Source organism: Mangifera indica, chromosome 2 (assembly GCF_011075055.1).
Source record: "Mangifera indica cultivar Alphonso chromosome 2, CATAS_Mindica_2.1, whole genome shotgun sequence".
Lineage (NCBI taxonomy): Eukaryota > Viridiplantae > Streptophyta > Magnoliopsida > Sapindales > Anacardiaceae > Mangifera > Mangifera indica.
In genome coordinates this window covers 23,774,340-23,799,821 of record NC_058138.1, presented here as the reverse complement: position 1 = coordinate 23,799,821, position 25,482 = coordinate 23,774,340, and the positions used below count along the sequence as shown (strand labels likewise).

General features: G+C 33.8%; 3 protein-coding genes and 1 pseudogene across 4 annotated transcripts; 1 reads left to right on the top strand and 3 right to left on the bottom strand.

Annotated features, from left to right (window-relative positions):
* Positions 1 to 308: 308 nt before the first annotated feature.
* LOC123209023 (acyl-CoA-binding domain-containing protein 4-like) lies at positions 309 to 8,919 on the bottom strand. Its single transcript, XM_044626729.1, has 18 exons — positions 8,641 to 8,919; positions 7,952 to 8,022; positions 7,506 to 7,569; positions 7,339 to 7,410; positions 6,748 to 6,942; positions 6,580 to 6,657; positions 6,214 to 6,315; positions 5,993 to 6,059; positions 5,751 to 5,812; positions 5,261 to 5,400; positions 4,624 to 4,750; positions 4,429 to 4,543; positions 3,390 to 3,478; positions 2,782 to 2,865; positions 2,506 to 2,694; positions 1,862 to 2,017; positions 1,026 to 1,085; positions 309 to 812 (listed from the first exon to the last, which is right to left on the bottom strand). Exons 1-18 carry the CDS (start codon positions 8,800 to 8,802, stop codon positions 621 to 623), a joined length of 2,025 nt encoding a protein of 674 aa, XP_044482664.1. The 5' UTR covers positions 8,803 to 8,919; the 3' UTR covers positions 309 to 620.
* A 1,654-nt stretch (positions 8,920 to 10,573) lies between these two features.
* Positions 10,574 to 17,646, top strand: LOC123209279 (annotated as a pseudogene).
* LOC123209280 (psbP domain-containing protein 7, chloroplastic) lies at positions 16,098 to 19,126 on the bottom strand. Of its 2 annotated transcripts, XM_044627200.1 has the most exons (4): positions 18,649 to 19,126; positions 18,263 to 18,473; positions 17,912 to 18,173; positions 16,098 to 16,370 (listed from the first exon to the last, which is right to left on the bottom strand). In XM_044627200.1, the coding sequence occupies exons 1-4, from the start codon at positions 19,001 to 19,003 to the stop codon at positions 16,365 to 16,367; spliced, it is 834 nt and encodes a 277-aa protein (XP_044483135.1). In that variant the 5' UTR covers positions 19,004 to 19,126; the 3' UTR covers positions 16,098 to 16,364. The 2 variants fall into 2 exon arrangements, with proteins under 2 accessions (XP_044483135.1, XP_044483134.1); XM_044627199.1 differs by lacking the exon at positions 16,098 to 16,370 and having other exon boundaries at positions 17,751 to 18,173; positions 18,649 to 19,125.
* Positions 19,127 to 20,717: 1,591 nt separating this feature from the next.
* On the bottom strand, positions 20,718 to 24,446 carry LOC123198469 (protein indeterminate-domain 12-like). Its single transcript, XM_044613153.1, has 3 exons — positions 23,888 to 24,446; positions 23,079 to 23,475; positions 20,718 to 21,697 (listed from the first exon to the last, which is right to left on the bottom strand). Exons 1-3 carry the CDS (start codon positions 24,117 to 24,119, stop codon positions 20,896 to 20,898), a joined length of 1,431 nt encoding a protein of 476 aa, XP_044469088.1. The 5' UTR covers positions 24,120 to 24,446; the 3' UTR covers positions 20,718 to 20,895.
* Positions 24,447 to 25,482: the final 1,036 nt, after the last annotated feature.

Below are 25,482 nucleotides of genomic sequence, written 5' to 3'. Positions count from 1 at the left end.
ATCCAACCATAATTCAACTGCCCATTACGGGGGTTCCAGAATTGATGAAAGCTCAAAGGCAAGAATAGTTTCCTGTGAGAAGATACGTAAGGCAATAATTCTTTGTCGTGTTGTATCGTTTAGTCCTCGTTCAAACATTACCACTTCGGTAATATTACCAATGCAGTAAAACAAATTTTGCTACAATACCGCGAATATCTTACCCACACCGCCCAAACTCGATGAAACTAAAACTCATATACAAGTTGATAAGATTACACTCTAAAGTTTTGTATTGTGCATTAAAAAAAAAATAGTGAAAACGGGTATACATCCACAAGACTGCAAATAATGTTTCATAATAACATTACATTTGTAATCCTCCAATTTCAAATAGAAAAAAGGTACAAAATTAACATATTTCATCCATAGCCATATAAAACTACCTTATACTAAAACTACATGTATTTCATGCAAAAATACTCAACGGGGTTTTCTCTGTGCCAGTGAGATCTCTGGTATCTTACTCCTCATATGAGAAAGAACCAGGTTGGGTAAAATGAAAAATATATATTTTTGAAAAATTGATGAATGAGAATCAAATCTAGCAATTACTACTCAATTTGAGGGTTCAACCAGTTTTAAGCATCATTGGCTTTCTGGTTAGGAGGGGGGCTGCCAGCGAGCCAACCCCATACACCACCTGAGCCCTGCTTTTGTTTTGCATTTAAGGCTGCTTGTTCAGAAGCGGCCTTTTGGCGCTGCAGGAGTTCGAGTTCCTTTTGCAATGTCTCCATTGTTTGTAACTTCTGTCTTAGTTCTGCTACATCAACCTATTGGTTCAGAGATTAATTAGTCAACACTCATAAATTCATCGCTTACAGCATGCAAAGTTCCACTATTGAAGGGTTTCAAATCCATCTCAAAATTGGAATGGAATGACTACACAAACAGCCAATTCACATCCACCGCACGTGAATTAAAACATATGTTGCATAGGTATAAGCTTATAAACAAACAAATAACAAATAATCAGGTGAGCATACCTCCAGTTTGAAACATCTCGATTGCTCAGCAGCAAGTTGACCGCGAACAGATTGGAGCTCCTATAATATGAAAAATAATGAAGGAAACCACGGGCGTTAAATCTTACTAGGGAAAAAAAATAAATCTTTTTTCCATGCCACTGGACATTTTTGTATGAGAAACAAAACAAATTGTAATGAATCTGCAGTTCTGCAGCTACATAGGCACATAAGTACATGTTTCTGAGTGCAGAGGTAGTGTAAAAAGTTCGTTTTAAGAAAGCTGCCACAGACTTTATTTTCTGTACATTATGGAACAATTTTTAAAAAATTCACGACAGGAAAGATATTTTAGAACCATCCCCATAAATTTTCTATTGTGCACAATTATGATAGCTTTGGTCAGTTGCATCTCTTTTCTATTTTTTCAAAAATGGTGAAACTTAGCATGTGAAACAGAATATTGGATTCAAATTCTGCTGATGGAACTGAACATCTTAATTATGTAAGCTACAATCCACTCCTTAAAAAATTTTCCAACGAAGATTTCGCTTTAAAAAGTTCAGCCCAGCTCTATTCAGAAAATTTCTTAGTATATCCTGCAATTCACCATAGGCATGCTTTTTCCCATTAAAAACCAGGGGAAACCTCTTTTATTTTTTTTCCCCCTAAAACAAACGGTATTCCATAAAATTTTGATATGAAAACATTATTGGACCCCCCCCCATAATTTTTTTTCAACTAACAAAATACCTCCCATTAAGTAAAAATATTGCCGATCATCATTTTTTACTAAACAAATAGAACTTTGCCTATGTACAGAAGTACAAGTGTGAAACTAAATACCAAGAGATTACCTTGTGAAGGTCTGTGTTCCGACTCTCAGCTTCTGTTAATTCTTGCTTTAGCTGGATAGATTGCAACTTCTCCTTGCTCAGTGATGATTCCAATTCTTCTTTCTCTGCCTTGAGGGTTGCTATAAGATGTTCAGTACTTTGTACACCTTTCGATTTCTGCATGAAAGTCGATATATTGAGTGAAAAGAGAAAATATAAACATATCTACAAATATGGCAATCAAAAATGTTGACATAGTTTCACAATAATGAAATCAATTGGCTAATTGTTTAGCCAATAATACACATGAATTATTTGGCAATCATATTGCCATTTGAAGACTAGATAAGCAATTTTCAAAAGCCAATCATTTCTCCAACATTGTTTAAGACAACATTCCCAAGAAAATTATCCAGATTGACCAAAAGGTACTAATCAACCAGGAACAATGTGAAGATAACAAAAGATTAAGTCACTCAGATGATAGTACACAGCATATGAATTATAGACATGAAAAAAAACACACATGTAGGCATAGATTAAGATGTAAAAATTATAATATTTTGCATGTCAAAATAAATGATGGAGATTTTTAAGTTGCAGAATTTGAATGGATGAATATTAGTAATCTGCTTAAAATGTTGCGTTTTTCAAAAACAACATACCGAGAGCTCTGAATCAACATTATCCATCACAATTTCTCTTATTTTTGCTTCTTGACCAACCTCAGACTCAGACTCTACATCTCTGGTTGCATTTGTAGCATTATGTATGGCAGAAACACTGTCAGGAACAGGAACCTCTATTATCTTTGATGGCAAAGTTGATTTGTGGCTAGGTTTAAGAACATTAACCTAACAGCAACACAAAAAAATCAGAACAAGAAGTGAGCCATAGAAGGAGACATAACTACATGCAAAGTCACTAATTTTACTCTTTACCTCACTGTTGTATCGTCCATTATATCCTCCAAAAGAAACAAGAACATCTTCGCTGCTATAGGAGCTCACAGCCAAACTCAAGCCCTGTGATAGGAATTAATAATCTTTTCAGCCAATGATCTTGCATTACCAGAATGCCAAAATACTAAAATGATCAATAAAATGACAATAACTATGATTTGATTTCAAAACTTTAGCAAGACAATAACAATAAAATAATTTAATGGAAATTGACATGAAAATGTTATTTTCTAAATAAAAAATTTTCAGAATATAGCGTCATTTTTACTTCCAGTACAAGGAAACTCTTAAAAGTAAGTGGTACCAATTCTCCAATTACAAATGACAAGTTAATGATGATACAACAATAAATCCAGTCAAAGTACTACAATAATGAAAATATTGTTATAAATTAGCCTAAGTGTTTGTAAGCTTACCATTCCCATTTCATTTATATGCATCCCTGTAACTCATTAATGAATGTCAGGCAGCTTTTTTAAATAAATAGCATTCTAGATCTCTATCTGAATGAGAACACGAGTAAACTTCTTATTGACTGAGTTCACCTGTATATCAATTACAACTAGCAAATGTTCCCAAGAGAATACCTCACTAGCAAGAGGAACACGTCCCTGAACAGAAGTTACTACTGACCAAACAAGGGTAGACATGTTGAGGACAACAGTTTCTGAGACCCCTGCAAAATGTTCAAAGAAACAAAATATACCAGTATTAGTGTTAAAGATACAAGGAGAACATGAGCAGTTCAACAAAACCATGATGTGTTTTTTCTCCCATCTTTTAAATAAGATACTCAAAAATAAAAGAGATTCTAAATATAATCGCAAGGGCTCCTGAAAAAAAATCCAGATACCTGACAATCCAAAAGAATGCAGTCTAATTTAAAAGTCAGATATCATTAATTCCATTAAAGCAAAAGAATCTATAATCTATTTTGCTTGACCAATCTAAAGTCTAAACCCTGGCTGAGCCCATTGCATAAGGCACTAGCCCTATTCTTTAAAACTGTACGCTACTTTTACTCTAGAAAAACAAAAGTAACTGAATAACTCTATGGTCTTTTCTATCAATTAAATTAGGTCAATATGAAACACAACGATACAAATGTTATGTCAAACCGTCTCAGATTCCCCATAGTTGATACAAGTTATTTTAAGCATTTAGTACAAACTTCCAACCATACAATTATTTGCATTAGTTTTACAACCGACACTATATTTCAGCTTTCATTCACCCCACCCTCTCCAGTATTAAAAAAAAAAAAAAGCAATAGCAAGCCTCAACAGGGATTTCCATTTAAAAAAAGACAGAATGGGATAACCTTAATCTAATTACAGTTGACTAACCACTATTTTTTTAAGCTCAAGAGATCTATGCATTCAATCATATGCAGCTTAGATCCCCTGCACTATCAGTCAATACTTGCATAGATTGAATTCATTATTTTTCTGTGAGATTATAGAAATTCAGCAGAAGCTTCAATCAAATAATTTTATCCGTTGTACAATATCATTTTCTTCACTTGACATGCTTAATGAAGCATGCCACCAAGAATACAAAAATTAATCTCAAGGATAAGTGACAACACAAGTTTATATCTGAATGTTGAAGTTGTAGAACACGAACCACTCTTATTGTCACCACCACCAACAATGAACCAATTTTCTCCAATTGTTACACCTGCATGTCCAGCCCGTGCGGTTGGGATCTCACCTTGTTGAGTAGGTCTTGACCACTCCATCTATAATTATAAAATGTAGAGAAGGTATTAGCAAAAAGTCATCATTTTACCATATTGGTACAACAATGGTTATATCTTACTGTTTGTAAATCAAGAACATGCAGATCATTGAAACAAGTGGCATGTGAGCCCCCACCAAAGATAAGAAGATAGCGTTCCGCATGTAGCGCAGCCGCATGATCAGACCTTGGAGAAGGAGGCGCACCCCTATAAAATTAGGAGGATAAATTAATGACAACAGTAAATCAATATACAAACTCGGAATCACTCTGTTCCAGCATAATTGGAAATGGGTTATTCCTTCAACAAAAATTGAATATAAAGATGAAATATGCTTCTTTTTCATAAGGTGGATATGGCTATAAATATTTCAGATTCAGTCCCAATCTAGTAGAAACCAAGTTTGCTTAGAACAAGACAAACTAGAATTCAACTTTAAATCCAAATTATATAATATATATATCAATTATGAACCATAAACACTAAACAATTTCAATTAAATTTGAACCTCTTCTTAATTCAGCTGAAATCCATCTAGCATTCAACAGTTGTTGACCAAATCCTAAGAACTACATACAAATTTAACAATTCAATCTGATTTAGCAACATATTTGATTATTAACTGGAATAAAAAGTTTGATTGAACACAAATGCTTATGTAACCAATTGACAATAACAGTTCAAAGCTGACACTGAAATTGTGAAAAGTTATCTTACACAGCATCCACTTCATCCCAGGTCATGGTTTCAAGATCAAGTACATGCAGATCATTCAAGAGTGATCTGTTTGCATCCTGACCCCCAAAAATTACTAAGCTTGTTCCAACAAGAGTCACAGATTGACCTCCACGAGAGACCTTAAATGCATAAATAATGAAACATTCACATAAAGAGTCATAAGCATGGAAAATTGAAACAATAACAAAGAATGTGCTTATAAGTAATCATCTTTAAGTCTAGATAATCAAGAGATGATATTAGAATGATAACAAGAAGTACTTCCCAATTAAAGCATACCTATCTGATTCACAAGTTATAAATATAATAAAACTAAAATTTTGGTTTTCAATTGCTTAAGGACATAATCAATTCTGCGACAGTCCTACTGGTGAACCAGTATCTATGCCATAGCCAGATACCAGAAGCTACTTGTATTATCTTTTTGTGAAAAAAAAAAAGATAAATAAGAAAAATAACTGATAAATACCGGTGGTTTCCCATAAGTCTTCAGTGTTGACCAAGAACAAGTTTGTAGATCAAACACCTTCACTGTCATGAAAATACAAATTAGTTCATTAGTTTTTGAAATTTTCCTAAGAATATATAAAATTGTATCCAACTTATAACTTTCCACTAATTTTTTTACCTTTCTAAAAAGCCATATAGACCACTACAGTGATACAAACCAAATAAGAAATCAAATGACGGTACCATAATAGTAAAATGTACCTTGAATTGTTTCATAAGGATCCTTTGTATGACCAGCAATTGACAGAAGCTTATTTTCCCATGGTATCTAGAGAAATAGTTGATGTTAATAGAATATTCACCATTGGAAAAAAAAAAAAAATTGTCAGTAAATAGATATTATGAAAATGGTCATATGTTTGCCAGATAACAGGACACACAGAAGTGACAGAGAAGGAAATGATACTCTGTAATATACTAACCAAGGAATGACCCGCACAAGGGGTTAGTGTCACTGGATTTGATGAATCAGCCCCAGCCTTAGCCTCAACCTTTGACCAGGTCCAACTTCTCAAATCCAGAACCTGCATTGATCAGCAGATGAGGAAAAACTACTCAATCTATTTCTATGCAAGAGTAGCCAAAGGAGATATATACATATTAAGAAAAAAAATATCCAAATTTCTCAAGCAAAAGAACAAAAATGAGATCACATTTACAAAAAATGTGTGATCCAGTTTATGTTAGCAAATGCATAGGCATTCCTGCCAGCAGTCCTGTACAGAATTTGTTATGTAAAATTTATGTGGAACATGCATGTCTACATGTTTGTGCAAATGAGTTCTTACATGAAGATCATTTAGGTAACGACCGTTATGGTTTCCACCATATATATACATCTTGTCTTGAACAATTGCAGCTCCATGCTGAAAGATAGAAGAAGGCTTCAGTGAGGGGGCAGAATGATGATCAAAAGGAAGAAGGATCATGAAACAACTGAAATGACATTCCAATACCTCATATCGAGGTTTGGGACGTTGTCCGGATATTGGAGGTGCAATCCATTGATCATAGACAGAAACTGAACCAAGGCCTTCTGAGACTACATCTTTATCCTGAGTTTCCATCAGGCTCCCATTCTCAGTGGAAATAGTCTTAGTCTCAGGAGAGGAAGTCCCGTTCTCCACGACAGGTTCAACTTTTGAATTATGCTAAGAAAAAAAAAATTAAAAATACAGGTCATTATATTCAACATCAAAACTGAGACAGATATTGACTGAATAAAATATTCTTTTACTATGGGTCAATTGTTCAGTTCCTTCAGTTCTCCTTTCCAATCTGAACTATGGACAGAGTAAAGAATTTTCAAACATTGAGATCAGAGAACTGCATTCTCAATAAAACCAGATACAAGAACAAAACAAATTAGACTAACTTGGATTCAATTGATGCAATATGTATTTACATTTCACCACCCTCAACAATTTAATTGCCGGTAACAATGTTGATTGTAGAGAACATGTAGAAATAACGCCCACAACTAGTGTTAAACCATTGCCAATTTATAAAATTGAATTAAAACTTAGAGGAATTTTTCATGTACTCACATTCATCTGCACATCTACAACGGGCTCAGAAACATCGTAGGATGCCCTTGAATACCAACCTGGATCTTCCTCCTACTCAATAGAAGATTAAAAGGAATAAAAAATCATTAGCTACGGCTATGAGGAAAATACATGAACCCGATCACAAGAATTATATTGGAATAAACCTCCAATATTTTTACAAAGAGACGCATGGCCTCTGTGGCAGCCATGTTTCCAAGTCCTTGCCAGCTGCACACAAAATGAAAAGCTTCAGAGAACAAATTCAACACTATACAAGGAGATGCATGACAGTGCAAGAATCTAAAAGGATGTTCAACTCAACTAAACAGCAAGCAATAGCTTACATACAAAAATTGCAAGAAAATGCATCAAAATAAATGCCCTATTCTAACCCCAACCCCCATCCCAAAAAAAACAATCCTTCTACACAACCTACTCCATTGAAACAAATAGTCCAAAATAGCAAATGGGAATAACATTGCAGCAAACGCAATCAAGAACCAGAACTGCATTGCGCTACCACTAAGTGCATTTACACTGCCATCAGCTGGAATCCACTCTCAATGCAACTACCAAAAGCTAAATAACCCATGCATAACAATAAACTAACCTTTTCCATTTGCTTTGTTCCACAGGACTCCATGAGCTAGGTTTTGGAATGTTACAAGGTCCTACTGTAGCCTGCAAGAAAAATAATATGACATGTCAGCACAAAGCCACAAACACATTCAAAACGTCAAAATCTATAGACACATACTTATAAACATATCAACTTATCACATATTAGTTAAATATTGCACAATTTTGAATTTATATGTTCTGATAACAAACATTTGTTACAAATCTATATAAAATGTCACTACTTAGATGTTATACATTTCTAGCGTCAGCCATTACACTAGTGACGTTGCTGGAGTTAAGTGAACATGGTGCAATTGTTACAAACTAATGCCACTTTCTCTAGTCTTTCTTGTAAGCTAAAAAGGCCAACAAATCTTCCATTTCCACCACCTGAATCTCGATTCATAAGTTCAGATCTAGCTCAGTTACGCTCAAAATACACAAATTATACATGAACTTCGCTTCATAAAACTAGACAATCAGCGAACGGATTCCAAAATCTAACTACGAACAAGTGACACGTATTAAAATGATTAGCAATCAAATAACCAAACAAGCTCAAATATAATCACAAATCAGCAGCAACAAGCGCGCGCCACATCAAAAAACCGACGAAAGCACGGATCAAATCATGAAATGACAAGAATCGAAATAAGAAATGCAATAACTATTTGGCACCTGCTGATACAAAGCGTAAAGGAGTAAAGCGCTGTCGTTCGAGAACTTCGAGGTGAGACCTTTGGCGGCGGAATTAGGAGATCCGTCAAAGCCAGCGTACGACACCGCTGCGTAGAAACGTTCGGGATACGCGAGGCCTGAACTCGCCCTCGCCATTGACATGTCTCTCTCTGGCTTCTTCAGATCAAATCGAAACGGTGAGTAGAGTGAATAAGAAGATGATTAATATTATTAATTATTAACTCTTAAATGATAAGTCGTTCGGTTGCTAAGATGTGTTGAGTTAATATACGGCCACGTTTTGGTAATGGAGTTTGTATTTTAGGATTTGCTTGAAGGCACAGTAGTAATGACAGTTGACAATTTGCTTATCACTTTGTTCCGTATTTTGAATCACAAAACTATCCAAAAATGTATTGGACGGACAAAAATACCCTTCATGCGGTCTCCGACGTGCTGTGCAAATTAAAATGAATAATGATGTGAGCACCAAGTTTTAATATCAAATTGGATACCATTCATTTAAAATCCTCCCATCATAAGATGATAATTATTTAGATACTAAAACTTGAATGTTAACAAGATTAACATACCTTTCATATAATATATGCTACTTAATGGTATGAATAAGAGCTGACCCTAAATTCACTAAATTTGTTAGATTTAACTTAATGTAAGTTTTTTAATATCAAATTTGAGTTTATATCGAATAAGTTAAGATTGAGTTAATGATTAAACTTGATTTATAAAAAAAGTTAAGTTTAAACAAATCTAAATATTTAGGTTTGAGTTAACTTTTATTGAGTCAAAATTTAAATTTATTTTGAGCAAAATTCGAGTTTTAGATTTTTTTTATTCGTCAATCTTAAACTAATTTTTTAAGTTTTAAATTGATTTAAAGTTAAATTTAATTTAAATTTAATTTAAATTGAATCAAATTTTATAAACAGGTGGATTCACATCCCTTACAACCACAAAGTCCCATGTTGTTGAAGTAGAAACGATTTACTTATTTTTACATTTAATTAACAATAAAAATAAATTTGATAGGAACCACTAATGTATTATTATGTGTTATTTACTTAATTGGTCTATTTCTTAACGGACTTTATACAAAACTTGAATAATCGTATTCCATATCTAAGTTATTTTGCATTTTGACATTATTTCATTGGCCAAAGGGTTATTTCTCACCAAATTTTTAGTTTAATTTCAAAAGTATACTTACAAATAAATAAAAAATCTAAACACCCAATTCTCCTTAAACTTTCATAAAAATTGTCATTAAATATAAAAAAAAAATCCTTGTTCAATGATAATATTAAAAAATAAATCATTTTTCCTTTAAGTTTTGAAAATTAACATTTCACCTTATACCTTAATTTAGAAAAGTGACTTCCTCTCCCCTTCCAAATCTTAAGATTTTTTTTTTCATCCCTCCCTTAGCCCACCAATGATATTCAGAGGCCCCGAATTTTACAAATCTAGATGACAACTCCTCCTTCGTCTATTATAAGACCACCATTCGTGGGTAAAAGTGATTGAATTTCAGGTCTGGTATCTTAAGGAGAAAAAATGAATTTTTAAAAACTTAATTATAAGGTGAAATTATTAGTTTTTTAAATTAAAAAGAGAAAATGAAATATAATTTTAATTATTTTAATATTATTAATAAAATAATTTTTTTATTCTTTAATCATATCACACTAAAACATTTGTAGATATTTAAGTTTTTTATTTGTAATAAAAATATATTTGTTATTTTACGAAACTTGGGTGAAAATAATCCACCGGTCTAATTTTATTTACATATAAACCATTCGAGAACCTAAGTCAAGCTTGTCTTGTAATTGCTCGTTTTAAGTTCGCGCAAGTGAAGCTCAAGCCTACTTGACTTGACACCGTCAGCTGGGTATATAGGCAACAGGTTGTTTTTCTCTCTCTTGGTACGGCCGAGGTTACAAGTTGAGTTCTGACTCCAGAAAGTCTGGTCTGGCACACTTCACAGTTCACAGTTGTCTGTAAAACGAAAACATTATGAACACAGAAACAAAAAACCTTCAACGACCCAATCGAGTCCTCACCTTCTCGACTCTACACTTTCAACTCACAATACAACGCAGTGAAGCCTCAGCCTTGCGTTCAATTACGCCTCTTGGATTTTAATTTCATTATAATGTTGTTGTGTGGTTCCGGGAGACTTGCCAAACCCTAGTCCCACGTATCTTCTTTTCTCAGCTTTTCCCTCTTTCGTTTTGTCAATGTTTTTCTGGGCATAATTGAATATTTCTGTCTGTACTGCATTCGGATATTTCTCGCAAACTCAGCTCTTAATTCTCGGATTTTTAAGTTTTTTAATTTTGTTTTTGTCATAATTGTCATATGTGTTTTTGTTCTGGGACGGGTTCTTTGGTGAAAACTAGTAATACCGATACTTAAACTGTTCTGGAAATTGGTAATGTATCTTAGCTTTGTGGAAATTTATGGTTATGGAAACGTTAATATTGAAAATAGATGTAAATTTATGCAATGCTTCTTGAAGCAAGTCATTGTTAACGTGTGTAACTGTTCTCTTGTTCTTTGTACCTCAGTTTGTTACGGTGTAGTTTTGCATGATGGCTTTCTTGTTTTCTATACTCAATGCATCTTGTTTTGATTAAGAGTTATTTAAGTTATTATTCTTGTTGTTGAAAATACTGATAGTTCAACTGTATTGGATGTTGGTGTAGTAGTTTTGTGGATCTGGATACTCTAATGTGTTAAATTATGGTCTGTGAGACCTTAATATTCAAAATTGGATAAAATTAGATGCTTCTGGGCCAACTTGATGTTAATGCAACTGTTTTTGTATTCTTGGTAGCTTGATGCGTAGCAGTGTGATTATATGGACATCTTGGTCGTTTTCATTGATTTGGTTGTTGTGTGTGCAGGTTTGTTTCATGAGCATACAGTTGTGAATGTTCTATTGCTGTTGAACTGGGTTGATGGATCATCCACGTTCAGGTTCAGGGAATGGTGAGGATAATGTTGGGATTCCAGATGATTTGCGGTGCAAGAGGTCAGATGGGAAACAGTGGAGATGCACTGCACTTTCTATGCCAGATAAAACTGTGTGTGAAAAACATTATATTCAGGCAAAGAGGAGGGCTGCTAATTCGGCATTAAGGGCTAGCCTGAAGAAAGCAAATGGGAAATCTTTAGGTGAAAGTGACATATACATGGAGAGTAAAAGTGATGATTATGACATGCCAATTGCGAACATGAAAAGTGGTGTCCATTCTTCAGTGTCTGGGAAGAAATTTATGGAGGAGGTGTCAAAAAGTCATTTTCGCTATTCACCTGAAACACCTCCTACAAGGAGCTTGTCAGCACATAATTCTCAGAAGGAAAATGATGATTCGCAACGAGATGTTGTAGAATTTGATGAGAATTTGAGGTCTTATAAGACACCACCCCATTCTGCCATGGATTCTTCCAGAAATAGATCTTAGAAGAGTACTGATGCCAGTACTATGATGGTGAGTCAAATTGCAATGTATTTACCACAACCTGTCTGTATTATTCCTGGTTTGTTGTTATGAATTATGTCACATTGATATATAAATGAGAATATGTTTGTTTATTTTAAATAAAAACACACAAAATTGGGGGAAAATAATGTAACGGTGTACTTTAAGAAAGTTGCATCAACTGAATAGCTTCTAAATAATGTTACTACTCAAGGGTTTGTTCTTACTGTAGAAAACTATGCCAAATGGTTTTCTTTGTTGGAATGACTATTCCTAATATCTCTTTTGATTCTCATTTTCCCCATATGAAGATACTGATTTGTAAATGGACAAGTTATGCAGGATTATTCTGATGGAAGCATGAATTGTTCTGAAGATACTGGTGGACAAATTTGTCATCAATGCCAGAGGAATGATAGAGATAGAGTTATTTGGTGCCAAAAATGTGATAAGAGAGGATATTGTGATAACTGTATCTCAACATGGTGAGACTGAGTTTTTCCAACAGATGTACATATATTACAAATTTACGAGCATATTGAGTATTTAAGTTTATCTTCTCAGGTACTCAGACATCCCATTGGAAGAAATTGAAAGGGTCTGTCCTGCATGTCATGGTTCTTGTAATTGCAAGGCATGCTTATGTGGGGATAAGTTGGTCAAGGTATTTCATTTCTGAACTAATGGTTCCTTGTAACTATAGTATGAAGTTTCGTGTTATCTTCTCTATGAGGAATACTGATTTTTCTTGGTATGATTGTTTTTTTTTTATAAGACTTATAATTGTCTAATTGAAGGAAAATATCTTTTTGACTGAGTTGCAGGTAAGGATACGGGAAATACCTGTCCTGGACAAGTTGCAATACCTCTACTCCCTTCTGTCTGCTGTGCTTCCTGTGGTTAAACAGATTCATCAAATACAGTGCTATGAAGTAGAACTGGAAAAAAAACTCCGTGGTAAAAATGCTCTTCATGTTCAAAATTTTAGCATGTAAAACGTATGCATAATGTGACAATTTTGCAATTATTTTTCCAGGCAATGACATAGATCTTGTCAGGATAAAATTGAATGCAGATGAACAGATGTGCTGGTACCACTTTTGGAACTTTACATGTGATTAGAGTATTAAACATTAATATATGAAGTGTTCCAATCCAAGAGCGTGATATCTTGTTGTCATAAATACTTAGATCCTATTTATTTAGGATGTTTGGTGATCTACATCATAAAATTTAAGGAAGAAATTGCTCTACTGATTAATTTGTTTGTATTATATCTTATGTGTTGTTTCCTTTGGGTTTGTTAATAGGAGAAGTGTGAAATTGCCCAATAGACAAAAATAGTTGGCTCTTCATTCAATTTAAACGGTTAAGTATTACAGTTCATCATTATTTGTTTTCTTGCAGCAACTTCTGTAGAATACCCATCATTGATTATCACCGGCATTGTGCAAATTGCTTGATAGATCTGTGCCTTAGTTGCTGTCACGATATTCGAGGACCATCTAAGAGTGATAGTAAAGGAGAAAATCATGTTACTGGGAGAAGTCTAGACTCAAAAGCTGTGTCAGAGCATGTTAAAATATCCAAACTGAGATTAAATATATCTGATCATTTCCCTGCCTGGAAAGCCAGCGGTGATGGCAGTATTCCATGCCCCCCCAAGGAGTATGGTGGGTGTGGTCATCGATCATTGAACCTAAGCCGAATATTCAAAATGAATTGGGTTGCAAGACTAGTGAAAAATGTGGAGGAAATGGACAGTGGTTGTAAGGTTCATGATGCTTGAACTCTACAAATAACTGGGTCAAATGATCCAAGACTCTTCCAGTGTGCTTACAGAGAGGATGAAGAGGATAATTTCTTGTACTGGCCATCATCTCAGGATACTAAAACGAAAGGGATTTGCAATTTTAGAAAACATTGGGTCAAGGGTGAACCTGTTATTGTTACGCAGGTATGTGATAGGTCATCCATGTCAATCTGGGACCCAAAGGAAATTTGGAGGGGGATGCGGGAGACAGCAGATGAGAAGACAAAAGATGAGAACAGAACAGTGAAAGCTATAGATTGCTTAGACTGGTCTGAGGTAGGCTTTTGTTGCTTTTGCTTGTAATTATGTTAATGATTCTTCTTTCATCCTTGTATTCTCTATATTTCTTAAAATTACTTCCTGCTTGCAGCTAATACCTGTGATATGTGGTTTTCACTTTTTGGCAGGTTGATATTGAACTTAGTCAGTTCATCAATGGGTACTCAGAAGGACGATTCCGTGATGGTCAGCCAGAAATGTTGAAACTGAAGGATTGGCCTTCTTCCAGTGCTTCTGAAGAATTTTTATTCTATCATAAACCTGAATTTATTACTAAATTTCCTTTAATTGAGTATATCCATTCTCGGTTGGGTTTTCTAAATGTGGCTGCAAAACTACCTCATTATTCCTTGCAAAATGATGTAGGACCTAAGATATATATGTCTTATGGGACTAATGAGGAACTTGGTAGAGGTGATTCTGTGACCAATCTTCACTTCAATATGTGTGATATGGTACAATATATGTTCTGCTTTCTTGTTGACCTATGATCGGGTTGACTTTATTAAGAGTTACTTTTCTCTGTTTATCATTGAAGAAGAAGAAGAATTTATGACTTGTAATTCCATAATTAGTTTCTTGACCAAAGATGATTTGCCTCTTTAGTTCAGTGATTATTCCCTTAATGTTGGCAGCATTTGAAGTTTTCAAATCTTACCTTTTGCTTGCTATTTATCAATCTATTAATACCAGTTATTGCATGTAAAACTTATATGAAAAAAGTCTTATCTTATTTTGATATGAGTAATTGAATCTGGTTGGCTTGTTACACAGAAATCTTGTTGGTGTCAAACTTATAAGGCTTAAGAGAATAGATACTTTCTTTCTCCCTATAATATATTCTTCCATACAGTAACTTAATGTAGTGATGAAATAAAGTTGCTGATATTTGCTAAACTATTATCAGGTATATTTATTGGTGCATATGTGCAAAGTAAAGCAGAAGAAAGCAGAAGCTGAGAAGATTCAAAGTTCTGCATCAAAAGCTGAGGTGACTGAGTCAACTGAGAATCCTGAAAAGAGTTTGGATGGAGGAAAGTTACCTGATTTATCACTTGGTGGACATGATGTGAAAAATGAATGTGGGAAAACGTCTGCTGAAGGTGAGGATGAGGTAATGGAGGATCAGGGGATTGGAACTACTGCTAACGAAGAGAAGGTTGTTAATTCTAAACAGTTAAATGGTGATGGTGGAGATAAATCTGAAATGAGTCTTGCAGGAGCACATTGGGATATCTTCCGTCGGCAGGATGTTCCAAAGCTAACCGAGTATCTGCAAGAACACTGGGATGATTTTGGGGACCCTGGTGATGCTATAAAGGATCTTGTAAGTTATATTGCATAGAAATCAATCCTTTTATTGAGTACAGTTGGATAATATAACCTTTAATTACTGATTCTATTGTTTGGATCTCAGGCCACACGTGCTCTTTATGATGAAAAGGTATACCTGAATGGGGATCATAGAGGAAAATTGAAGGAAGAATTTGGTGGGTAAAACTTTTTTATTAAAAATATTTCATAATCTGGGAAGAATTGTGAATATGTATCTTGGTTGAATCCATTTTCTTTTTTTAATCGTTAATCAATGACACGTTGATGGATTGGATCATGCTAACGGCTCGTTTTTTTGTCAGGAGTTGAGCCATGGTCATTTGAACAGCATCTGGGGCAGGCTGTTTTTGTTCCTGCTGGCTGCCCATATCAATTGAAAATTCTTGAGGTAAGTCATTACAATATGCAATGTGTCATTTGGATGGGTTTTACATTATATTGTTAATCCTAAACACGAGGTCAGAATACCTCAAATGTGACTGTTGAGATGTCTCTCCTTTTTGTTTTTACTTTAAATGGCATGATAGCAAATTAGCCACTGGTATCTCAATAGATAAAATAGAAAGTGTTTTTGTGTTAGATGATAGATATTTGAAGTAGTATACAAATTGATGCTGACAAATATTTTGGAATGTCCATGAGGAAAAAATACATACATACTGACTGCCTTTTATTGGAAAGTAGAATGCCCCTTGAATCTTTTGGATGATTGCATGGCATACTGTGCTGTTTACTGTCTTCTCCATGCCTCACTGTTTGTGCAAACATGAGTCTTTTCACATTCATTGTTATATCTGTATATCAGTTTAGTAGATATTAGGTTAGTTTTTTAAACTACAATTGATTACAGGAGAATAGAAGAGCAGAAGAAAAAAGAAAGAGAACCAAGTACTCCTTGATTTTCAGTTCTCTATGAAATTACTTTCAGCTAAATCATCTGTATAGTACTTCTGGAAGATGCTTATAGTCGACTGGGATTTTTAAAAAAATTAAAAAAAAAGTGCTATATATACTACTAGTTTTAGGCCAGCCTCGGAGTTTTAATATCTTTATTCCTTATTTTCATAACATTATGTTGAATAAGTTGTTTCCTTGTTATAAAATTGTCAGTCCACTGTCCAGTTGGGCCTTGATTTTTTATTTCCTGAAAGCGTTGGAGAGGCTTTGAGATTGGCTGAAGAAATCCATTGTCTTTCCAATGAGCATGAAGCGAAAATTCAAGTTTTAGAGGTCTATGCCTTTTCCTTGAAAATTACTGTTTTCCCTTACTTTGTATTCCCTTTCTTGATCTTAGTTCTTTATATATTTTCTATATAATTTATTATAGGCCTGTTATCATATTGAATTTCTTGATTTTGTTCTAATGCAGGTTGGAAAAATTTCACTATATGCAGCAAGTTCAGCTATCAAAGAAGTCCAGAAATTGGTGCTTGATCCAAAGTAAGCAATTCAAACATCAAGTGTCTTAGTATTGACATACTGATTTTACTTTTGACCTTCTACCTTTTTTATTGAAGAAAAAGATTGATTTGTTCCATTTGGCTGTAAACCATTTTGACCGGTGTTTCTAACTTTTATTTATTTATTTACTGTTGTTAATTCATTTTTTTAGGGGGAATGCATTAGATGCAGTGCCAGATTCTCTTCCTAGTTCTGTTTTTAGAATGTTAACAGAAAGTTGTTCCCATTATGTTGCTATCACAGGCTTGGTGCAGAGCTTGGATTTGAGGATCCTAATTTAACTGCAGCTGTTTCTGTGAACTTGGACGATGTTATGAAGCGTAAACAGATAACTTGTGTCTGAAATAGTGTACACTAAATGTAATTTAGTGGTAGCATAGCTAATTCTTATGGTGGTTGCTTTAGGCCCCGAAGGAACTTTAGTATACCAATATATTTATATTGAATCTTCTAACTTCATGTGCCTATCGTTTAAGTGGCCAAATTATAGATCTGGCACCATAGCTTACATTTAGTGCTTGTAAGATGCTTTAGACTAAGACTAAATGGCGGCAAACCATTTATTCAGCCAGTTGCAAATTAGTGAAGTTTGTTGTGAAGTTGATGGCATCATCTTGTTTATAAGGATCATTACCAGAAGAGTTTCATTTTGCAATATTATTCGGGATCTCCATTTAAGTTTCCTTGCAAATGCTGGTTCAGAAAGTCTACTTGACGAACACTGATTTCACATTCTTTCTTGAATTTAACATGAATTCTAGGCAATCTTCTTAGAAAATCGAATGCAGGTGTATGAAAACTAGGTGACGGTTTACACCAGTGCTTAAGATGTGAGACTAAATGATTCAGCAATTGTATAAAAGTCTGATTTCACCTCTGGCCATGTTGATTCAGGTGCTTGTGCATTTAAAGTATATAGCTTCCCACTTAGAGCACAACAAACTGCTACATTATGCCTCTGGAATGAGGGGCTTTCAACTCTGAATTCCAGCTCATAGTACTTAACTTTCCTCAAAGGGTCCTCTCTCAATCTTGATTCTATCAGAGTTCCTTTAACATCTGGGCGTCGCCCAGCACCTGTGATTGTTCGAACTACAGTTTCTCCCACCTCCTTTGCCCCTCCAAATGCTTCAATACTGCCAGAAAATGCAGAACATAAGCTCCAAGCTTTCATTCAACAACACACTGTCGTGCGACATAGCATTTTCATGAGAAGAGTACTCACGAGAAATCCGGTGAGACTGGTGAGACAATGACACTAACATTGAGCTCTCCAGTTGAACCAGGAGGTCCAAATGCAGCAACTGGTTCATTAACATTCTTGCGCCGCCCATTGCTGAGGGGAGGTGGGTCAAGCGACCTCTCAAACTCTCTTTTCTCAGCTGCTCTATACAACAATGTCTGGTCTCCCACCCAGTTTTCTGGGTAAATGAATTCTGCAGTTCAATCAAACCTAATACATGTAACACTTTTAAAGTAAATCTAATATCGATAAATTATAGAAGAGATGCTAAGTATTTATAGGTCTAATTATCAAGATACTTTGATAGTGAATGGACTATTGAACGAGGGAAAGTAAAAGAAAATTCAACAGTTAGAGGACTTGCTAACCAAATCCTTCAGAAGTGTCAATGCAACGATTGAACCCTTTAATTGGATACAAAACATCAAGCTTAAGATTTCTCCCACTTTCAGGAGACAACCCCAGAAGGAAACTCGTAACTCCACCAAAATTTGCACCAACACCCACTAAAGAAGCTGACCCTACACCCACAAGTAGCCGTCGCCGGAACGTTGCTGCTAGTGGAGCAAACTCCTCGGCCGGAGACCTTGGCCGCACTGATGATGAAACCTCTCCAAAATTCTCTTTCCGGCCATCATTTGATGACTGTGTCATGTGAATTTTACGGAGAGACACATTATTGTTACTGTTTTTGCATGCATGAAAACAATTTTGCAATGCCATAATAATGAAGTTTTGGTCACTTTGATCTGTTGTCCTTAAAAATGTCAAGTAGTTTCCCTTTGGCGGCCATTTGAGCTGTGACAAACTAGATTTATGACATGGGCTTCTTGTAATTTTATTTAAGGATTGTCTCAGAGGCAGGCAATGTTGGCAATGTTATCCACTTCTGGTGGCTCTGATTTTTTGGGTGTTGAATAAAATTCTTACAGCCACAAGCTTTCACCACGGTTAAGGGACCCTTTCATAAGGTGACTCCGCTTGCAAATAGTTTTATAATATATATATATATATATATATATATATATATATATATATATATATATATATATATATATATATATATATATATATATATATATATATCCGTAAAATTAAATTTACAAACATTCCCAATTAACTTACCTATATTAAATGATTTTAAAGTTAAAAAACAATTATATTATTTAATTATAATTTATTATATTAATTTATATAGATAAATTAGTGTTAAATGATTATTTTTCATATAAGGTTTGATAAAACAATTTATTCTCGTCGTTTAAGTTTAATAAATCTATATTTTTATTTATTTATCAAAATCAATTATTAGCTTTAGTAGTTAAAAAAACATTTATGTCATTTTGTCCAAATATTATAATAAGAGTAATGTAATTTACATCTTTAATAATACAAATAACTTACATGTTAGCTCAAATATTTGACTTTTTCTTCTCTTTTTCACTCAATTTCTACAATTTTTTCTCAAATCCAAAATTACACTGATTTGATAATTTTAGTCAAAATTATATCAATCTGTATAATTATCAATATTATCGATGATAAATATCGTTGGTAAATATTAAATTTATATTTATTTTTAATTAAAATGAACATAAATTAGGAGCAAAATATATTTAATAAAAATATTGGGGCAACGTGTTTAGCTTGAGAGTTACTGTTTTTTCAACAATTTTATTAAAAAAATTAATAGATATTTTAAACAAATGTAAAATTGGATTTTTCAAACATAACTAGTAAGAATTTGTCCTTTCATCAAACCTTGCGTTTGAAAAATGTATGTAAGTATAGTTTTATTCATATATAATAACTTCTTCTTTATAACCATACTTATTTCTTGTAGCCAAATAAATAAGGTTTCGCTTGTGGTTTTCATGTTCTAATTCAAGGTGAGAAGAGGGAATGGGAATGTGAGGGTAATTTAGCACATGAAAAGTGTTTGAGAGAATAATTTTGTGAAAAATGTTTTTGGTTATAAAAATATGCTTTTGTAAATTGATTTGAGTGTATATTTTAGTGTCTAACATAACATTTGACGTAATTGATAAAGTATTTTTGAGTGAAATAATAATATAATAGACGTGTATTAAATATATTTTAGATATTTGAACGTCCATATAAAACTTATGAATGACCAAAACAACCCACTTCCGCAATGTATACTTACTTTTCTCAGTTAGATATATAATATGAACTCACTTATTTTATAGACTCACTTAGAAATCTTTGACCAGTTCCAATAAAGTCGGAGCCGCATTAGGGCTAAGGGGACACCAGATCCCTTAAATTTTTTAAAATATTGGACCATATTAATCCCTTAACAAAAATTTTTGTCTCCGTCACTGAATTCAGTGAGAGACAAGAAAACTAGTCTAAGGATAACCCGACTGATATTTTTAAAAAAAATGCAAAAGATTAATTTTCGAGATAAAACAAATTAAGTCTAATTAAAATGCAATTAAAATTAATATATCTTAAACCAAAATCCTCAATGCCTTACTCTTAGTAAGACATGCATGCATGATTCTTCTTAGTTCCACCGAAAAAGTTTCAATAACTAGAATTTATTATTAAATTAACTAAAATTAAAAAGGCTTTTCTATTTTTCTAGCAAGCTAGACTCCCCACATCTGCTTCCCCATTGCTGCATGCTGCTGAAAATTGTTCAGTGCTTGCACTTGATGAAGCCTTGCTTGATGCTGATCATGATGCAGGTTCCTGATATCTGCTGGCCTCCCAACTCCTAGGAAATCAACGGTCATCATGTCTCCACCACCAAATCTTGATGAGAAGCCGGTTGAGTTATTATAGTTTGCTCCGGTACTTGTATTATTACTGCTACTTAAACCTAAATTGTAATCCAGATTATTATTATTATAATTATGAGTGCTCTTAATGCCCGCCTGCTGGTTCAGATGTTTCATTAATGGATTATTTTGATGATCTGAGAACCTGTAAAACATTCCAGGGTCGTTCATGGCTGCCCGCTGATCACCAACCGCTACTTCATTGTTGAATAACGGGTTCAAAGTCTGGTCGTTCTGATGAATGTGTGGCTGCATTGTGTTGGCAAATGACGGTGGCGCCATGTTTGTGAGCAGAGAAGAAGGAACTGGGATGTTCATGTTACCTCCGGTATCTTTACTGGCAGTGGCGCCTATTTGAGCCGCCTTCTGCAGCAGTGCGGTGGCCGATAAAGAAGCTGTAGAAAACGAGCTGCCTCTTCCTAGAGAGTTGTTGGAGAACATGGCTCGCGTTGGCGCCGCCATGTTCAGACTAGGTTTCGGCAGCACGAGCTCAGGAGCCTTCTGGGTTTGTGGGTTCGAACCAGTGTGAGCCATTGCCCCCTGGTTGACCTTGTTGTTCTCTTCAGCTAGGGCATCACAGAAGGCTCTGTGAGTATGGTAACTGTCTCTCCTGCAACACAAAATTAATCAACAAAGTAAATTAAGTATAATATTACTAATTCATTAGATGAAATACGAGGAATGGCCTGGATTGGATCCAATGGAACCTGGAAAGGTTTAATTTGACATCAACAAATTACTTAAATTTGATCTGAAAATAATTTTATTTTGAAAGAATAATTCATTTTATGGAAACAAACCTAATTAGTTGAATTCGAATTTGAACTTTAAAAGTTCAAATTGAATCTGATCTTTAACTAGGAATATGAGATTGAAATAAGGGAGACTGAGACTTCAAAGTAGAATGATAAGTTAGTAATATTATATGGTCAAAATAAGACTTTGATTAATTACATTTAATCACAATTATAATACAAGATAATCAAAATGTGAAGTCATTCTAAGTCAAGAAAATTAAAGACAAGTCAGTTCATAGACAAGTTTAAGACTCTAACCATACATATTACCAAACCTTATTTTGTCTTCCAACTTAGTTAAATTAGAAAAAAAAAAATATAATTATAAATTAATAATAAACACTCTATAACATTATCCAATTGATATTTCATTTATTTAATGATAAAGAGTTTTTAATTATTTCTTTTTACTAAGAATCCCGTTAGTAGACCCTCTCAACCTGATCACCAAATCAATAAACTATAAAGAAACTAATCTAAAAACCTAAACGAGCAAATTAGAAGATGTGGTATGTACATTTCAATCTATCTACAAAATTAGAGTCAAACATGAATTCTCTAACTCTATACTTAAAATTTCACACATTAACCAACTATTCTATTTATAGTGGATGCTTTTAAAAAACCTAGGGGAAAATAGCCTAGCAACCTATACGGGCATAAGATGTTAATCTGTTGTTTAATTTGTGGTGGGTATTTTTTAATAAATCACAAGGAAATTAGTCTAACAACCTATACGAGTATATAAGAAGATGTTAGTGTATATATTCAGATGCAATTACAACAGTGTCGAGTAAAACCTAAATCCTCTAATTCAAGCTTAAGATTTCACACCATTACTAGGTATTTAAATAAGTAATGTTTTTAATATTTATTATCAATACGCAAATAGTTTTTAAAAATATTTTATAAGGTGATAAAATATTTTACAATATAAGTATTTTCAAAATTTTTTTATTGAAAAAAAGCAAACTAATGATTTTTCCTTTAAACAAGATACAAAATAAAGAGTTTTAATCATGTTTGTTGGATATTTTAACGAAAGAAATTGTTTTTACAATAAAAAAGGGTAATTCTTCAGTCTGACTGAGTATGATTATCCCGTGATAATTGAAGGATTTGAAAATAATTGTGAAGATTAGTGGTTAAAATTATATTAGATAAATGATTAATTAAATTAAATTAAAAAATTACCTGGAAAAGACGGTTCCACAGTCGCAATTGTATTCCTTAGAACCACAAGTCTTGGAATGAGCTTTCCAGTCGGAATAAACAGCATATTTTTTAGAGCACTTCTCACATTTCCATGTCTTCTCACCGTGCTTCCGGCTGAAGTGCTTCTTGATTCCGGTGAGATCCCCCAATGCACGATCCGGTTTGTGATGAACGCACGTCGGAACGGGGCAAACATACACCCGTTTTCTCACCTCATTGCTGCTTCTTTGCTTGAGCTTCCATGGCAGATTATGGCCCCGTCTGTGCAGCTGCAAGTTTTGGTCTCTTTGAAAACCCTTGTGGCAAATCTCACACACGAAACGGTTCGTCGCCAGTAGAGAGCGTGGCGATAGAGCAATCACTTCAGCAGACGGATCTGCAGAGAAAATTTCAAAGAAAAAAAATAAAATGAGGCAAATTCATGATGGCAGCTTTACTTGAAACAGTATTTTTTTAAAATATATTTTATAGAAAGCAAAATAAATAATAAACAAACAGTAGCTTCACTTCAATGATTGTGATCCCTGACCAATAATTGAACCCTTTCAACAACCTTACACACTTCAATAATTCAGCCATTTTTCGATTGTTTGGATCAAGAAAGTACCCTCAATCTTTTTCTCTTTGAGAACACAACAAAATTTTACACAGATTGTTTTTTTCTTTCTGGGTTGGTTTTGGACTTATTAGATTGTTCAGATCATCTGTCTGACAAGAAATTTTGGTGTGCCTCTTTGAAAATATTTATTATAATAATAATAATAATAGAAAAACCAAAAGAGATCGACCTGGAGTTCCTGGGAGATTTCTCTTTCTCTTTTTAATGGCTGGAGGAGGAAGAGGAGGAGGAGGAGGTTGATTTTGCTTCTGAGTAGTGGTGTTGGTTGAGGTGGAGCCTCCATGGAAGTGAATGGGGAGCTCTTGTTGTTGATGTTCATGGTGAGCTTCATCTCCACCGGTACCACCAGATGGAGATGAAGAGAAACTGAGAACTGCACCATCACCTGAGATATTTGACATGGCAGAAACAACAACGACAATAATAATAACAAAAAAAATTCAAAAGAGAAAAGGGATTAGATGTTGCAGTAAAAAACACCCTTTTTGTCTTTCTCTTTTCTCTTCCTTTTCCTGTTCTTGAAGAAGATGATGATGGTGAAATATCAAGAGAGAGAGAGGTGTTTGTTTTTGTTTTTCAAAAACAAGAAGAGAACTTGGGATTTGTTGGCACTATCTATCTGCTTATAATAAGAGGAATACGAAAAATTTTAAAAAGCCAGGAAAATTCTTCTTCATTTGTGGTGAAGAAAGAAGGGAGTTTTGCAGGCAGCCAAAGAAGAAGAGTACAAGAACCTGGTCTTCTCTATTGTCATTTATAATGATGCTAATTTATTATTATTAATTTGCCCCTCACTTTCTTGGGTATTTCAACTTGCCCTTTTACCAAAATCTATTCACTTTTTAATACCTCAATTTAATGTATTCACAGGAAATCCATAAAAAGGGTTCAAACTTTAATATGTGTAGTGTTTTCTTCAATGGCGGACACGGAAATAAAACTTGTATGGGTTCGGTTTGAAGAAAAGTAAAGTTTAAAGGGTTTGATAAAAATAATGAAATCTAAGAGAGTTGTGAAAAAATTTTTCGAGATTATATAATATTTTATATATACTAAATTAAAAAATTTTCAAAATTAATAGAGACCAACTAACTCTTTTTACTCCTTCATGATGCAATATTGGATTCATATTTTCATTTCAATGTGACTTGAGATGAGAAATTTTTATAGATAATAGTTCATGCACTAACAACAGATATAAATACGGGTATAAATATTGATATACCATCATGTGATTTGATAATTTTGAAATATAGATAAAATAACATTTAATTATATAATAACATATTAGTATATGTATCGGTGTTTGTATATATTGTTAACCTTTATAAAATTGCTCATTTTGTATTTATGAATCTTAAAAAATGGTAGATTTGGGTTATCAGAATCCAGAAAAGTAAATTTGGTAATAACGCTTATAAATGGTATGAAAACGCAACTCTTACTAGATATTTAACCTAAAAGTCAAAGATAGATTAATTACATCAGTTATCTTAATATAGTGACCGTTACGAGCGTGACCAATGAGCGACGATGTTGAGTGTCAGGCCATTGCCCAATCAAACCCTGCAAGTGCATCATTCCATATATGCAAGACTGAATCATATTGTTATTCAAATTTTTAATTTTTTTTATTGCCAATTGTATTATATCGCATTGTAAAATATGCCCTTTAAAAAAAACAATAATAATAATTTCTAATTATCATGCTATCATTTTAGAAAATATTACTACCACCTTCAAAATTTAAAAATTCTTCAAACA